This window comes from Hemitrygon akajei, chromosome 20, assembly GCF_048418815.1.
Source record: "Hemitrygon akajei chromosome 20, sHemAka1.3, whole genome shotgun sequence".
Classification (NCBI taxonomy): Eukaryota; Metazoa; Chordata; class Chondrichthyes; order Myliobatiformes; family Dasyatidae; genus Hemitrygon; species Hemitrygon akajei.
In genome coordinates, this window is record NC_133143.1 from 39,085,136 (window position 1) to 39,097,663 (window position 12,528).

Genomic DNA, 12,528 nt, shown 5'->3' on the forward strand with positions numbered 1-12,528 from the left:
GAAACTAATCACATTAGCCAAAAAAAAAGATTCAAATTGTGGGTGACTTCTTCTGAGTCCCAAGGAAGTGTTTTCGCAAATTGATTTTCCATTCTATGTTCAGGTTAATTTTGCCATTTATCACCTGCTCCGATCTAAGGGTCTGAATTTCGTTCGATGCAAATCTGTCAATTCTTCTGGTAAACAAACACGTTGGTAAATGTTTCATACTTTGAATTGTTGTGCTTCGCTGGTTTTTCCCCCCTCCCTCTTCCGAATACCGTGGTTCTGCAAAAACAGAGGTCAGGATGTGATTGACATGCAGCGAGAGACACGCCTCCCAAAAGGGTTTGCATATAAAGGAACCTTACTTTCACGTTTAGTACTCAGTAGATCTGTTACACCGTAACTAGTTAACACACGTTATTCATATAGAAGTTAGACATCACGCGTAAGGTAAGAGAACTGGTACTTTACCCTGTCACTTTATTGGCGACTTCTTTTGAATCATTATAGACTTTCATATTAGACACTGATTAGATGACTCAGACTAAAAACAGCTTGCCACAAATTTTAAGCGATAATTTTAAGTCGTGCCTTTACCAGGATGACAGAGTCTGGCTTTGTGTGTATTGGCTGCATATTTTATTTGCAATTTAACTTTTAATGTGTTGCTTGTGTTCAAAAGTGAAATTAGAAATGCTTTTTGCTTGTGAATACAGAGTGAAATTGCCCCAGAGTCCAAGTGATTTCCGATGCTCTGCATACCGGGGACAAATTTGTTCCATAGCTCGCATCCCTTGCCCCGAGTAGTGTTAGCAACAAGTCGTGAATATTTCGCCCATCGTTTCAGCCGCATGCCTCTTATCTTTATGCACTGTTTCACACACTCACGTTGTATTTAATAGAAATGAATATGGATTCAGAGTGCAACATGGCTCCAGTGACTTCCGGAAACGGCAAACTTCGCCAATGGTTGATCGACCAGATTGACAGCGGTAAATATCCCGGTCTGGTCTGGGAGAACGAAGACAAAACGATTTTTCGGATTCCTTGGAAACATGCCGGCAAACAGGATTATAACCGAGACGAGGACGCGGCGCTTTTCAAGGTAGAAACACTTTCTCTCACCTCACTTGGTATATCGCGTGTTTCTTCGATTGCTGTACTTCTGACAAGTGATTCGCTCTCATGGGGGAAGGTCTTAATTTCCTCTTTTGCTTCATGTACTTTCTGTATCGCCTTGTCTTATTTAATTTCTGTGCTTTTTTTTTCAATGCGGCCGTGACAGCCCACTCACTGCCAGTTCCCAGCAACCGTGAGCCGAGGTGTTTCCACGGTCGCCCCCAGACCCTGTACAGTTCCTTCTATTCCCGATGGTATAAAAAAAACACTCCTGTCATGTGGCATTGCATATATCAAACTCAATAGGACTGGGGATGAGTTTCTCAGGCTCTTAATGTGTGGAAATTCTTGTGTTAGGCAGTAGCATAGAGTACTATAGCCTGGTGCAGTAGGAGGCGATGAAGATGCTGGCCTGTGGGACGGTCTCCCCCAAGCGAGCGCTGCCCGCACTGGTGGGAGTAACATTAGCTGCTTTCTATTACACTATGTCTTGCACCGCACTGCCTGTATTTCAGGAAAACGCTTTTTCTGTGTAGGTGTGCGTGAATAATTGTGGTCTGAGCTTAGTAAAATTGCTGGTCAGCGACGCCGATAGGGTTAGTTCTGTTGTTTCAGGGAAATTGAATCATGTATTGCCAAGAAATTGTTTTAGTTTCTCAAGGCGCTAACCAGTCAATAAAAAAGTATGTCTCTGATGTGACTCACTACATATCCCCATGCGAGATATGAGTTACTGGTACAGGTTATTGCTAGTTTCTTGCAAACGGGGTGACAGGAAAAAAAGTTTAAATTACAAAAATGTACACCAGCTAAAAACATGAGTGCAGAGCATGTGCATTCATACATGCGTGGTGTATATAAATAGAACGCTATTATCTACTGTAAGTAACTCAGATGTATTATTGGAAAAGGTTTCTTTTCAGTAAAATGGTTATGCTTCACTACGATTTTGCTCAAGTATGCTAATAAATTGTCCAATGCTAAATGACAAGTCATAATGAATTCAAATATGTACATCCCCTTAATTGTTCTGGTTGCACTGTTATGTTATTAGGGTGGTGATCTCAGGCTCATTTTCAAAGAACATTAGTAGCTTTTATCCTCTGGAATAAGTAAATCCTTTTTAATCTCACATGAGGACACAAAATTATAATCAATGACTTAACCTGAAAGCAGATAATGATTGGTAGAGTTTAAATTTATCTATTTCCTGGTAGGATGAAGGAGGAAGTAGGACAGTGAAAGGAACAATTTTTGATGAAAATTTACATTATACAGTTTTAAAATACTTCAGATATTCATAGTCATGATAATTTTGGCTACTCTAAGGTAATTTAAGTCTTGAAGGTTCGACTGCATGCAAGATGTATAATGTTTAACTTGTTCATTATTCGAGATGTACATCTCGAATCTCAACATATTGCACAGTAATTATACAGTATGGAGTAAGAATTGTTTTGTTGAAACTATAATAATTTTTCCCCTAGGCTTGGGCACTTTTCAAAGGAAAGTTCCGTGAAGGAATTGATAAACCAGATCCACCAACATGGAAGACTAGACTACGATGTGCTTTAAACAAGAGCAATGACTTTGACGAGTTGGTTGATCGCAGTCAACTTGATATTTCAGATCCATATAAAGTGTACAAAATTATACCAGAGGGGGCCAAAAAAGGTATATAATCAGACTAAGTGACTACTTCATTTGAAACATTTTCCCTTCTTGATTACTCTATAATGGGGGGGGGGGTAAAAAAATTAAACAGGTTTTGAATCATAAATATCTTTTGATATGGAGGCTTCTGTCATCAGGAGGAATTAAATTATTCTTTATATCTGTATACATTCCAAATACTGTACTCACAGTATCATCTTTTCCTTTTACTCTCAGGAGGTTCGAAACAAGTCAGCATGGAAGATCAACAGATACTAGTCAACCATCATTCTTACCCTACATACTCGTCTCTACCACCTCAGGTAAGTGAGACCCTAGAGTTGATGCATTTCAGCTGGCAATGAATAACACAACTCTTTATGCAACTAAGTTGAGAAATAATTTGTAATTTGTCTTTTAGTTGCCAAACTACATTGTACCCCATGAACGTAGCTGGAGAGAATATGAACAGCCACATCCAGAACTCTCCTATCCCTGTTCGCCAGTGCCATTTGCTCCACGAAATCATCATTGGCAAGGACCTGGTTGTGAAAATGGTAAGGCTTCCCACTGGAGTAATAAGATTTGGGTGTAGTGGTTTAGTGTAACATTATTGTAGCGTCTGCAACCTGAATTCAATTCCCACCGCAGTCTGTAGGGAGTTTGCACATTCTCCTTGTGACCACATACATTTCTTACAGCTGCTCCAGTTTCCTCCCATATTCCAAAGATGTATGGGTTAGTAGGTTAATTAGTCTGATGGTTGTAATTGGGCAGAATGAGCTTGTGGGCTGGAAGGACTTGTTACTGTGCTGTATCTCTAAATAAATAAATAACATGAGCCAGTGTAGTGGAAGTCCATGAGGCATTAACTATATTAGCTATTTAAAGGGAAAAAAAAGTGTCTTTCTTTCAGAATAGAGTAACTTGGTTGTTATAATCCTAAATGTAGAAGGTAGTTTAACTTCATCCTGAGAGCTATATCATTCATTCAAAACTACAGAGGAAAATTCATGCTGATGCACTTTGACTTCAAACGTTGCCTCAAAATTATTTTCTGTAAAGTACTACCCCTGCATTCATGCAATATTCCAGTCATAATAATACAAGAAAGTTCAACGGAAAGAGGAACTAAGGCACAGGTTTGGACATGATTAATAAATAGCCTTAATAAGTTATTCACGGATCTCAACATGGCTAAATTGGAATTAAATTACTTAATAGCACTTTGCCACATATATAAAATTATATAATGGTCATTTTCAGAAGGACTCTGTTAAAGTATTTAGTGAATTAAAGTGAAAAAAATTAATAACCAGGTCAATTGAATTGTATTGCTAACAAATCAATGCCATTTCAAAACAGATCTGTTTTAACACACAAAATGCTGGAGGAACTCAGCAGGTCAGGCAGCATCTATGGAGAGGATTAACCAGTCAACATTTTGGACCTTATCAGTGCTTGGTGACACAATCCTGATGAAGGGTCTCAGCCTGAAATGTTGACTGTTTATTCCTCACCGTAGATGCTGCTTGATCTGCTGAGCTCCTTCATCATTTTGTGTGTGTTTCTGGATTTCCAGCATCTGCAGAATTGCTTGTGTTTATGATCTGCAGTCTAAGTTACATGCAGGTGCTAATGTCAATGTATCATAAGTTTTGTGAAATATTTTAGTTAACATGAGTATGACATTTTTGAATGGATTATTAAGGCTGATTATATTATACAGTTAATTTCTCATAATAGTTTTAAACTAGCATGTCATTTCAGTTTTATTCTCTTTACAGGTTATCAGGTAACAGGGTCGTTTTATACTTGTGCTCCTGCTGAATCACAAGCACCTGGTATTCCCATTGAAGCTAGTATGAGATCTGGTGAAGCACTGGCCCTTTCAGGTACGGCTACACCTCTAGCATTTGCAATTCATCAGTACAGATCTATGAACAACACAAAAGTACTTAACCATGCCTTGTAATTTATTTGGCTCTTATTCAATACTTTACTAGTTACTTTCTCATTTCCACTGTCCATAATTCATCTTCTCAAACTCTGCTGCCCAGAGATACCAAATATATTTAGCTTGCATCCCAAGGTACGTTGTTTCACACTGGCTTACAAAGTGGCTGTGACACAGTCTTAAAAATTCAACTTCTATCTTCCACATCTGTTCACAGTCTCCCACTGGCGTACCTGATATTTTCTGTTAAATCTCCAAGGTCATTTGGTCTATAATTAGTGTTTATTCCTTCAAATAGCATGCTACTAATCTTTCAGTTTATTCTTTAATCCACTTCTCTAATTCTTTTTCTCCTCTTTAGAGCATTTATTAGAACCTATTGTGTTTGCATGTATGCTCCTGTTTCAATTTTGTTTGGTAACAATTCTGTAAAGCACAATGGAAAGTTTTTCTGCTTTTTTAAAGTCAGTCACATATTTTGGTGGACCATAACAGAATAAAACATAGGAGCAAAAGCAAGCCATTTGCCCCATCAGGTCTGCTCTGTCAATTGATTATGGCTGATTTATTTCCCCTTTCAAACCCATTCTCCTGCCTTCTCTCTGTAACCTTCATGCTCTTACCTATAATCCTCTACCTGAAATATACTCAATGGCTTTGTCTCCACAGATGTCTGTGGCCATAAATTCCACAGATTCACCCTCTGACTGAAGAAATTCCTCCTCTTCACTGTTCTAAAGGGCCATTCTTTTATTCTGAGGCTGTGCCCTCTGGTCCTAAAATCTTCCACTATTGGCAGCATCCTCTCCATGTCCATTCTATCCAGGCCTTTCCATATTCAAAAGGTTTTAATGGGAATCCTTCATTCTTCTAAACACCAGTGAGTAAAGACCCAGAGCCATAAAATAGTTCTCATATGTTAACCCTTTCATTACCAGGATCATTCTCATAAATCCCCTCCAGACCCTTTCCAATGCCAGTTAATCCTTTATTAGATATTTGGGCCCGGAACAGCTCACAATTCTTCAAATTTGGTCCGGCCATTAGTATCTGTTAGTCTCATGAGACCATGGATCTGTTCCTGGAATGGTTTCTGGGGCGCAGGCCTGGGCAAGGTTGTATGGAAGACCAGCAGTTACCCATGCAGCAAGTCTCCCCTCTCCACGACACCGATGTTGTTCAAGGGAAGGGCGAAGGCCAATACAGTTTGGCACCAGTGTCATCGCAGGAGTTGCCAGAGTGAGGTTGACGGCAATGTCGGACTGCTTTAGGGACTCCAGCTCCGGATTTGTCCTCAGGGTTTACTCCCGAAGCCTTTCCCATGAGTGGGTATGGCCACAAGGCAGCGGAGGTTTGAAATCAGAGTTTTCCCTCTCTTAGATGGACTGCCTTCCCAGGCTGACAAGCTCCATCTACCTGACCAATTGGTCTGACCAATGCCTTATAAAGTCTCTGCTTCTCTAATTGTAATGTCATGCTAGGGAACAAATTTATGGATTAACTCCAAGTTTTAAGATAACGTATTTCTTGATTGTTTAGCAACTACCTTTGTGTTATTAATGTGGGATTGGGTTATTTATTGTGAAATGTGGAATGTGGTGGGTGGCTTTTTCATCAGCAGCAGATATTCCTTTGGTATTCATCATATTCAATTTTAAGTTTGTTAACCCAATATAGTTTGTTTAACCCCATACAACAACAGAGCATTACTGATAATTAATCTGACTGGCTTCCTAGTTGTTTTTCTTGCTGCATTGGTACAATGATTCTCTCTATTGCTTCACAAGTAGTTAATTGCATTTGATTTTGGCCTTTGTTAATATGGATCAGCATAGTCAGACAAATACGAATATAGCCACTGACCTTGTGATCACTGTTAAATCTAGCCATGCGTCCAACCATACAGTGGATGGCAGACTCTTCAGTTGGGTGCAGAAAAAGGGATGAAGGATTTCTAAATTGGACAACTGTGACCCCTGATCCTGCCTGGTATTTCTAAGACTGCATTTCAGCCAACTCCATTCCCCTGACTATCCCTCCCTTCCCCAACCTTGGCCGTATGATTGGCTTGAAGAAAAAAATAGAAGATAAAAGAAGAAGGGAAGAATAATTTAATTCATGAATGAAGACAAGAAATTGAAAATTGAATGAAAGCATCAAGATGTTATTAAAATCAAGTGTTGTGAGTAAACAGCCCACTTAAGAATGAGGGCAAATAAGAAAAAGGGAAGAAAGAAAACTTAAGAGAAAGAGAAAAAAACAATACAAGATGACCATAAGGAAGACAAGTGATGAGAGAACCTGCCAAATGTAACTACAGAACTGGAAGTCCAAATTTGGACTCCTTGAATTGCAAATGTAGCCTTAATCTTCTCATGTTCAAGCGTGGCTATGATGGTATTAACTGTTACCAAGATCTTCTCAATTTCAGACTGTGAGTTCTGCCTTGTGAAGTTAGAAAATCTACTTGCCATCACTTGACCCTACAGAAGCTTCATATTTATCTTAACTGATTGATTCTGTCAGTTTGTGTCGAAAGAATATTTGGACCTGACAATGGAATAGCCCAAACATCTTGCAATTCATGGTTTCTTTATTTACTGAAAATTATGTCAATGACTTTCAGCTTGCTGATATACTGAAATCGACAATTTGATTTGCTTTTACAGACTGTCGGCTACACATTTGTTTGTTTTATCGAGACATCCTGGTGAGAGATGTGACAACTACAAGCCCTGAAGGTTGTAGAATAGCCCATGTCCATGATGATAAGCCATTTGCAGCCAGCAACATAGATCAGGTGCTGTTTCCTTATCCAGACAGTAATGCACAGCGCAAAGGTATTGACAAGCTTCTCAATCACTTGGAGAAGGGAGTCCTACTGTGGATGGCACCTGATGGTCTCTATGCCAAACGATTGTGTCAAAGCAGAATCTACTGGGAAGGACCGTTAGCACCATACAGTGACAGGCCCAACAAGCTGGAGAGAGACCAAATTACCAAACTATTTGACACACAACAATTTCTAATAGGTACTAAATTTTGTTTCTTATCTATAAATATATTTTTTATTATATATCCTAAGCATATGTACTTTTTCTGATAATATACTCTTTTCAATCGTTAATGTGAATATGAATGTGAACAGAAAAAGTTTAGTAAATAGATGCCACAATATGTGATCATCTAATCTTTTTGACTATTTAAGCTCAAATCTGAAAGTTCTGTAAGTGTTCGATTTACAGTTAGAATATTCCGACTAAAGATTACTTATGAGATGAATTATTGACATTATTCTTAATTGTACTCATTTGAAGAAAGTAGATACTTGAACAGCTAGCCATTTCTTTATCATGTTTGAACTAAGTTGTTTAAACTAGATTAATTGTAACAGACTTGTTTTGTTGCCTTCAGAGCTGCAAAGCTGTGCAAATCATGGGCGTACATTCATGCCAAGATACCAAATTGTATTTTGTTTTGGAGAAGAATTTCCTGATCCACAAAGATCTCGAAAACTTATCACAGCACATGTAAGTTGATATTAACTGTACGGTGTGGGGAAATACTCGATCCATTTAGAGGTTTTTTTTATCCTAAGAATGTTTGTACTGAGAAATAGAGCACTTGTAAACAATTTAAATATGCACTCAATTCGCTGTGTGAGTTTATGATTGGTACCTAATTTCAAACTCAGACCTGCAATCATTTTTATTTGTTTGCTTTCATTTTTTTATTTGAAACACAAGTTTGTACAGAAAGAGGCCATTCAGCCCAATGGGGGCTATACTGGCTTCTAGAATAGTCTGTTCAGTCCCATTCTCCTCCATTTTTCCACATAACGTTGCAACATATTCTTACATGCCCACTTACCATGCTAAAGGTTGTTGTCTATCTGGTTACCTTCACCTATCTCTTCCATCTTCCTCACTGAACCTAGCACCTGAAGTGAATTGTAGGTAGAACAATTTACTATTCTAAAGATGTGTCAAATCTTGTCAACTGATAGCTGCTGGAATCTCTGGAAAAATGAATGACACTTGATCAAATAGTAAATTGACAAATTTCTCTTAGAGGTATTTTGTGAGTGGGGGCAAAAGCATCAATAATGCAGTTACTCCTACAATTTGTAAAATATCGGAGGGACCACAAAATATTTACATTTTACTTGTTGTTCTAGTAAAGTATTTTCAGTATTTTCCTGAGTGCATGTCTTCTCATTTCTGATTTCTCACCTATTGCACAAAACTGTCTGGCTACAATTGAATCTAGCTGGTGTTCTTTTATAAAGAGCAGTTCGAGATGGTCGGGCATTAAATCTTTAACAGACTGCATAGATCTCATTACATCAATAGTCTTGGCTAGTTTGTATCCTTAATAAAACATATTCCTCCCCTCTTCATCCCACCTCCATTATTTTGCTCCTCCTCATTATATGCATTTCATGCAGATCACCATGCACTCTTTCAGCTGGCTAATCCAAAGTATGTAAGGTGTTCAGGTGAAGCCACTGCATTCACTTTGCTTGCCACTGTCATTAAGGAAATGCTTGGTCTTGTTGGAGATATCTTTCCCAAACAATGACTGAGATTGAAAAACAGTCATTGGAGAGATCTTAATCTGGCCTGAGCTAGTTATTGGTGATCTTTTGTATCTATTATTATGGTGCCAAATCATAAATTGGCTGCATTTAAGATTAATCAGATACAACACAAATTGTGAGAAGCCTAGAGCATTATTACACTTCATAATATCAACAAAGAGAGTGTAATCATTTTAAATGGCACAAATGTGTTGTCTTCCATTGCTTGAAATTCTCCTGGTTCAACTTTCATCCAGTATCCTCAACCCATCCCATGTATGAGATGTTGTCAATTTGCCTGCTATGTGGTGAGAACTTCCTCTCACTCTGACTTTGGTCGGTATTTCTTAAAGCAGTTCTGGAGCAAAGAAAATTACTGGGACCAGTCCTGCAAAATCGGTTTTCAACTGCTTTAAATGATTGTGGGATTTCTGTTGTCAGTGTATGATTAAAATTTTAGTGAATGCTGTGCAGTTTGAGAAGCAAATGAAACCAGAATGTAAGCAATATAAATGGACTTTTTGTTTGTCTTTAGATCGAGCCAGTGTTTGCCAGGCAGCTTTACTACTTCACTCAGCAGAACAGCGGACATCTGCTTCGAGGGTATGAAATGTCTGATCATGTGAACAGTCCGGAGGATTATCATAGATCTATTCGACATTCAATGCAAGACTGAAAGTTTGAAGAACCATTGGTTTTATTGTTATACTCAGGAAAAGCCCAGGTCCAGCAACTTCTTCAATTTCAATAAAGAGAATTGTCCTTTCTGTTTTCTTTCATCTTGCGAAAGTACAGACACAAGGAGTAACTCAGCCAGCTGCTGAAGAAAGCCTGTCAATATTACATTGTGAGTGATGATATACTGTGACATAGACTCTCAAGGGATGATTGCTGTGGTCATTTTACTGTCTCGGAATGAAACCTGATGATTTGGCTAGTTTTTATATCAGAGCACTTTGTGCAGGGCAATGCTATTCTTGTAGGGAAATGTATTTATTTTGGAGTTGTGATTCTCAGGGAAGTTCATACTTTTGCAATTTTACATCTGAGATGTGAAAGAGACTACTGGGATATAATATCCCAAATTAGCATGCAATGTAAATTTCTCAGAAATGTTTCAATATATGTTTAGTTTTTTAAGCTGTCAAACAGATTTTTTTTCTAATAAAAATAAAGTTTTTAAAAAGTAAATTCTGAGGTGAAAATCTTAACATTTGGTATATTTGTTATTCATTTTAACTCAGATCTCTTAAGCACTATAATGGGCAAGCTTTATAAAAAGGTAAAAGAAATGCATGATCACTCAGAGTTTTGAATTCTGTCCTAATAGTTAATAACAATATTATTGCTGCCAGGACAATAATTTAAATTAACATCAGACCATTATTCCAAGGCTTCCTGTTTTCATGTTAGTCAACTGACCTGCAAGTCCCATGTTTACCAGCTGTCATTTAGTCACAGGGTAATTCCAAGCATGATCTATACAATATGTTTCTTTTTAGTACACATTGTTCTTTTGCTGAAGATCTTATTACAGCATAACTATTGTACAGTTACATATACTGTGCTAAGCATATAAGTATTAAGATTACAGGTATACGGTATAATTGCATATATTTAAGTTGTAGTATCCCAGGACTCTTAGTTTTATCATTATGGACAGTGTAGAACAAGAGATACAATTAAATTGACTGTAGGATCAGTTTTGTGTAGATATGTTCATGCTGCTCTTGAATTTAATGTTTACCAGAGTTTATGTTTAATTGGAATAATGTCACCCAAGAATGATTTGCTCATTCATTCGTTATGTACCGTGTCTTATAACATGGGCAACCATGGTCCTTCCATGGCCATGATGGTTCTTGGTAAATTTTTCTACAGATGTAGTTTGCCATTGCCTTCTCCTGGGTGGTGAAGAGTATTATCAATACTCTTCAGAGATTGTCTGCCTGGTGTCAGTGGCTGCATAACTAGGACTTGTGATATGCGCCTGCTGCTCTTACTTGTTCCCATGGCTTCACATGACCCTGATTGGGGGGGCTAAGCAGGTGCTACACCTTGCCCAAGGGTGACCTGAAGGCCAGTGGAGGGAACACCTCTGTTGGTAGAGACGTATCTCTACTTGGCCACCTAACAAGAATAATTAATAGTTCTAAAAACATTGCTGCCTTTTCTAAATGATCTTAGTGCAACCACTGTATTGTTTCTTTGGTTTGTATTGGGATCAAACTTACTATTGCAGTTGATACACAATCAGATTTAAGAGCTCTAAAGTTAATTGAGAGTGAAAGGTGACCAGAGACAGAATGAAAAACAGATTTAGAATGAGATTAAGCAAAATGATACTTCACTCATTTAATGCTTAATTTTAAATCCCAGTATTAACTAGATACTGGGACTGCAATAGACAAGGTTTGGCTCTCTTTTGTGACTTTATATTAATGCAAGTAAACCAACTTTACTTCATTTGATGTTAGGAAGAGGCTGCTTCACAATGGATAACGATTGTGAATCTACCTTAATTTGAAGCTACTTATCATTTGTGCCTAAATAACAGCATGTGCTATTTGGCCTCATCATTATTTTGAAAGAAAAATTTTGGCCATTGGAGCTAATACTGCACTGTCCATAATTTAACAGTGATTATTAATTTGTAGTTGGGAAGATAAGACAGCCCTTTACAAGAAAAAATAACAAAATCATCTTTGAACTTGTTTATAGTATTTAGCTGAGCCAGGTAGGCATTCAATCAGTTTGATAATCAAGACTAATTTACCAAATGGCTAAACAAAGTACACCATTTTGGATTGACTAGCCCTTTATATATTACCACTCATATTCAGTTCTACTTTGGTAAAACAAGCTAAATCTGAAATTACTAATTAAATACAACTTGATCAGTCACAATACATTCCTACTCCAAGGGCCCCATTGATTAAAGACAATTTTAATTGTCACATGGTACAAGTCTATATGTAAATGGTTATGCAGTAAGATATATGGTAGATGGACTTCTTTGCACGTATGTGCTACTTACTATTTAAATTCAAAGTTAAAGCAAAGGTTTCTGATTTGCAATAAATTAGTCTGACCTAGGAGAAATGTACTGAAACATTTGAGATCTGTTGGCAGGACCATAAGTTCTATCAAAGGTAAGGTTAATTTGCTGAAAGTATACAGATTACTAATGCAGTGATGTTATTGATAATTTAGAAAGACCTTTGGAATCATCACT

General features: G+C 37.7%; 1 protein-coding gene across 1 annotated transcript; it reads left to right on the forward strand.

The window, feature by feature from the left end:
* The first annotated feature begins 333 nt into the window (after positions 1 to 333).
* Positions 334 to 10,464, forward strand: irf4a (interferon regulatory factor 4a). Its single transcript, XM_073024193.1, has 9 exons — positions 334 to 435; positions 888 to 1,090; positions 2,592 to 2,778; positions 2,995 to 3,080; positions 3,179 to 3,314; positions 4,545 to 4,652; positions 7,384 to 7,746; positions 8,129 to 8,244; positions 9,829 to 10,464. Exons 2-9 carry the CDS (start codon positions 890 to 892, stop codon positions 9,967 to 9,969), a joined length of 1,338 nt encoding a protein of 445 aa, XP_072880294.1. The 5' UTR covers positions 334 to 435; positions 888 to 889; the 3' UTR covers positions 9,970 to 10,464.
* Positions 10,465 to 12,528: the final 2,064 nt, after the last annotated feature.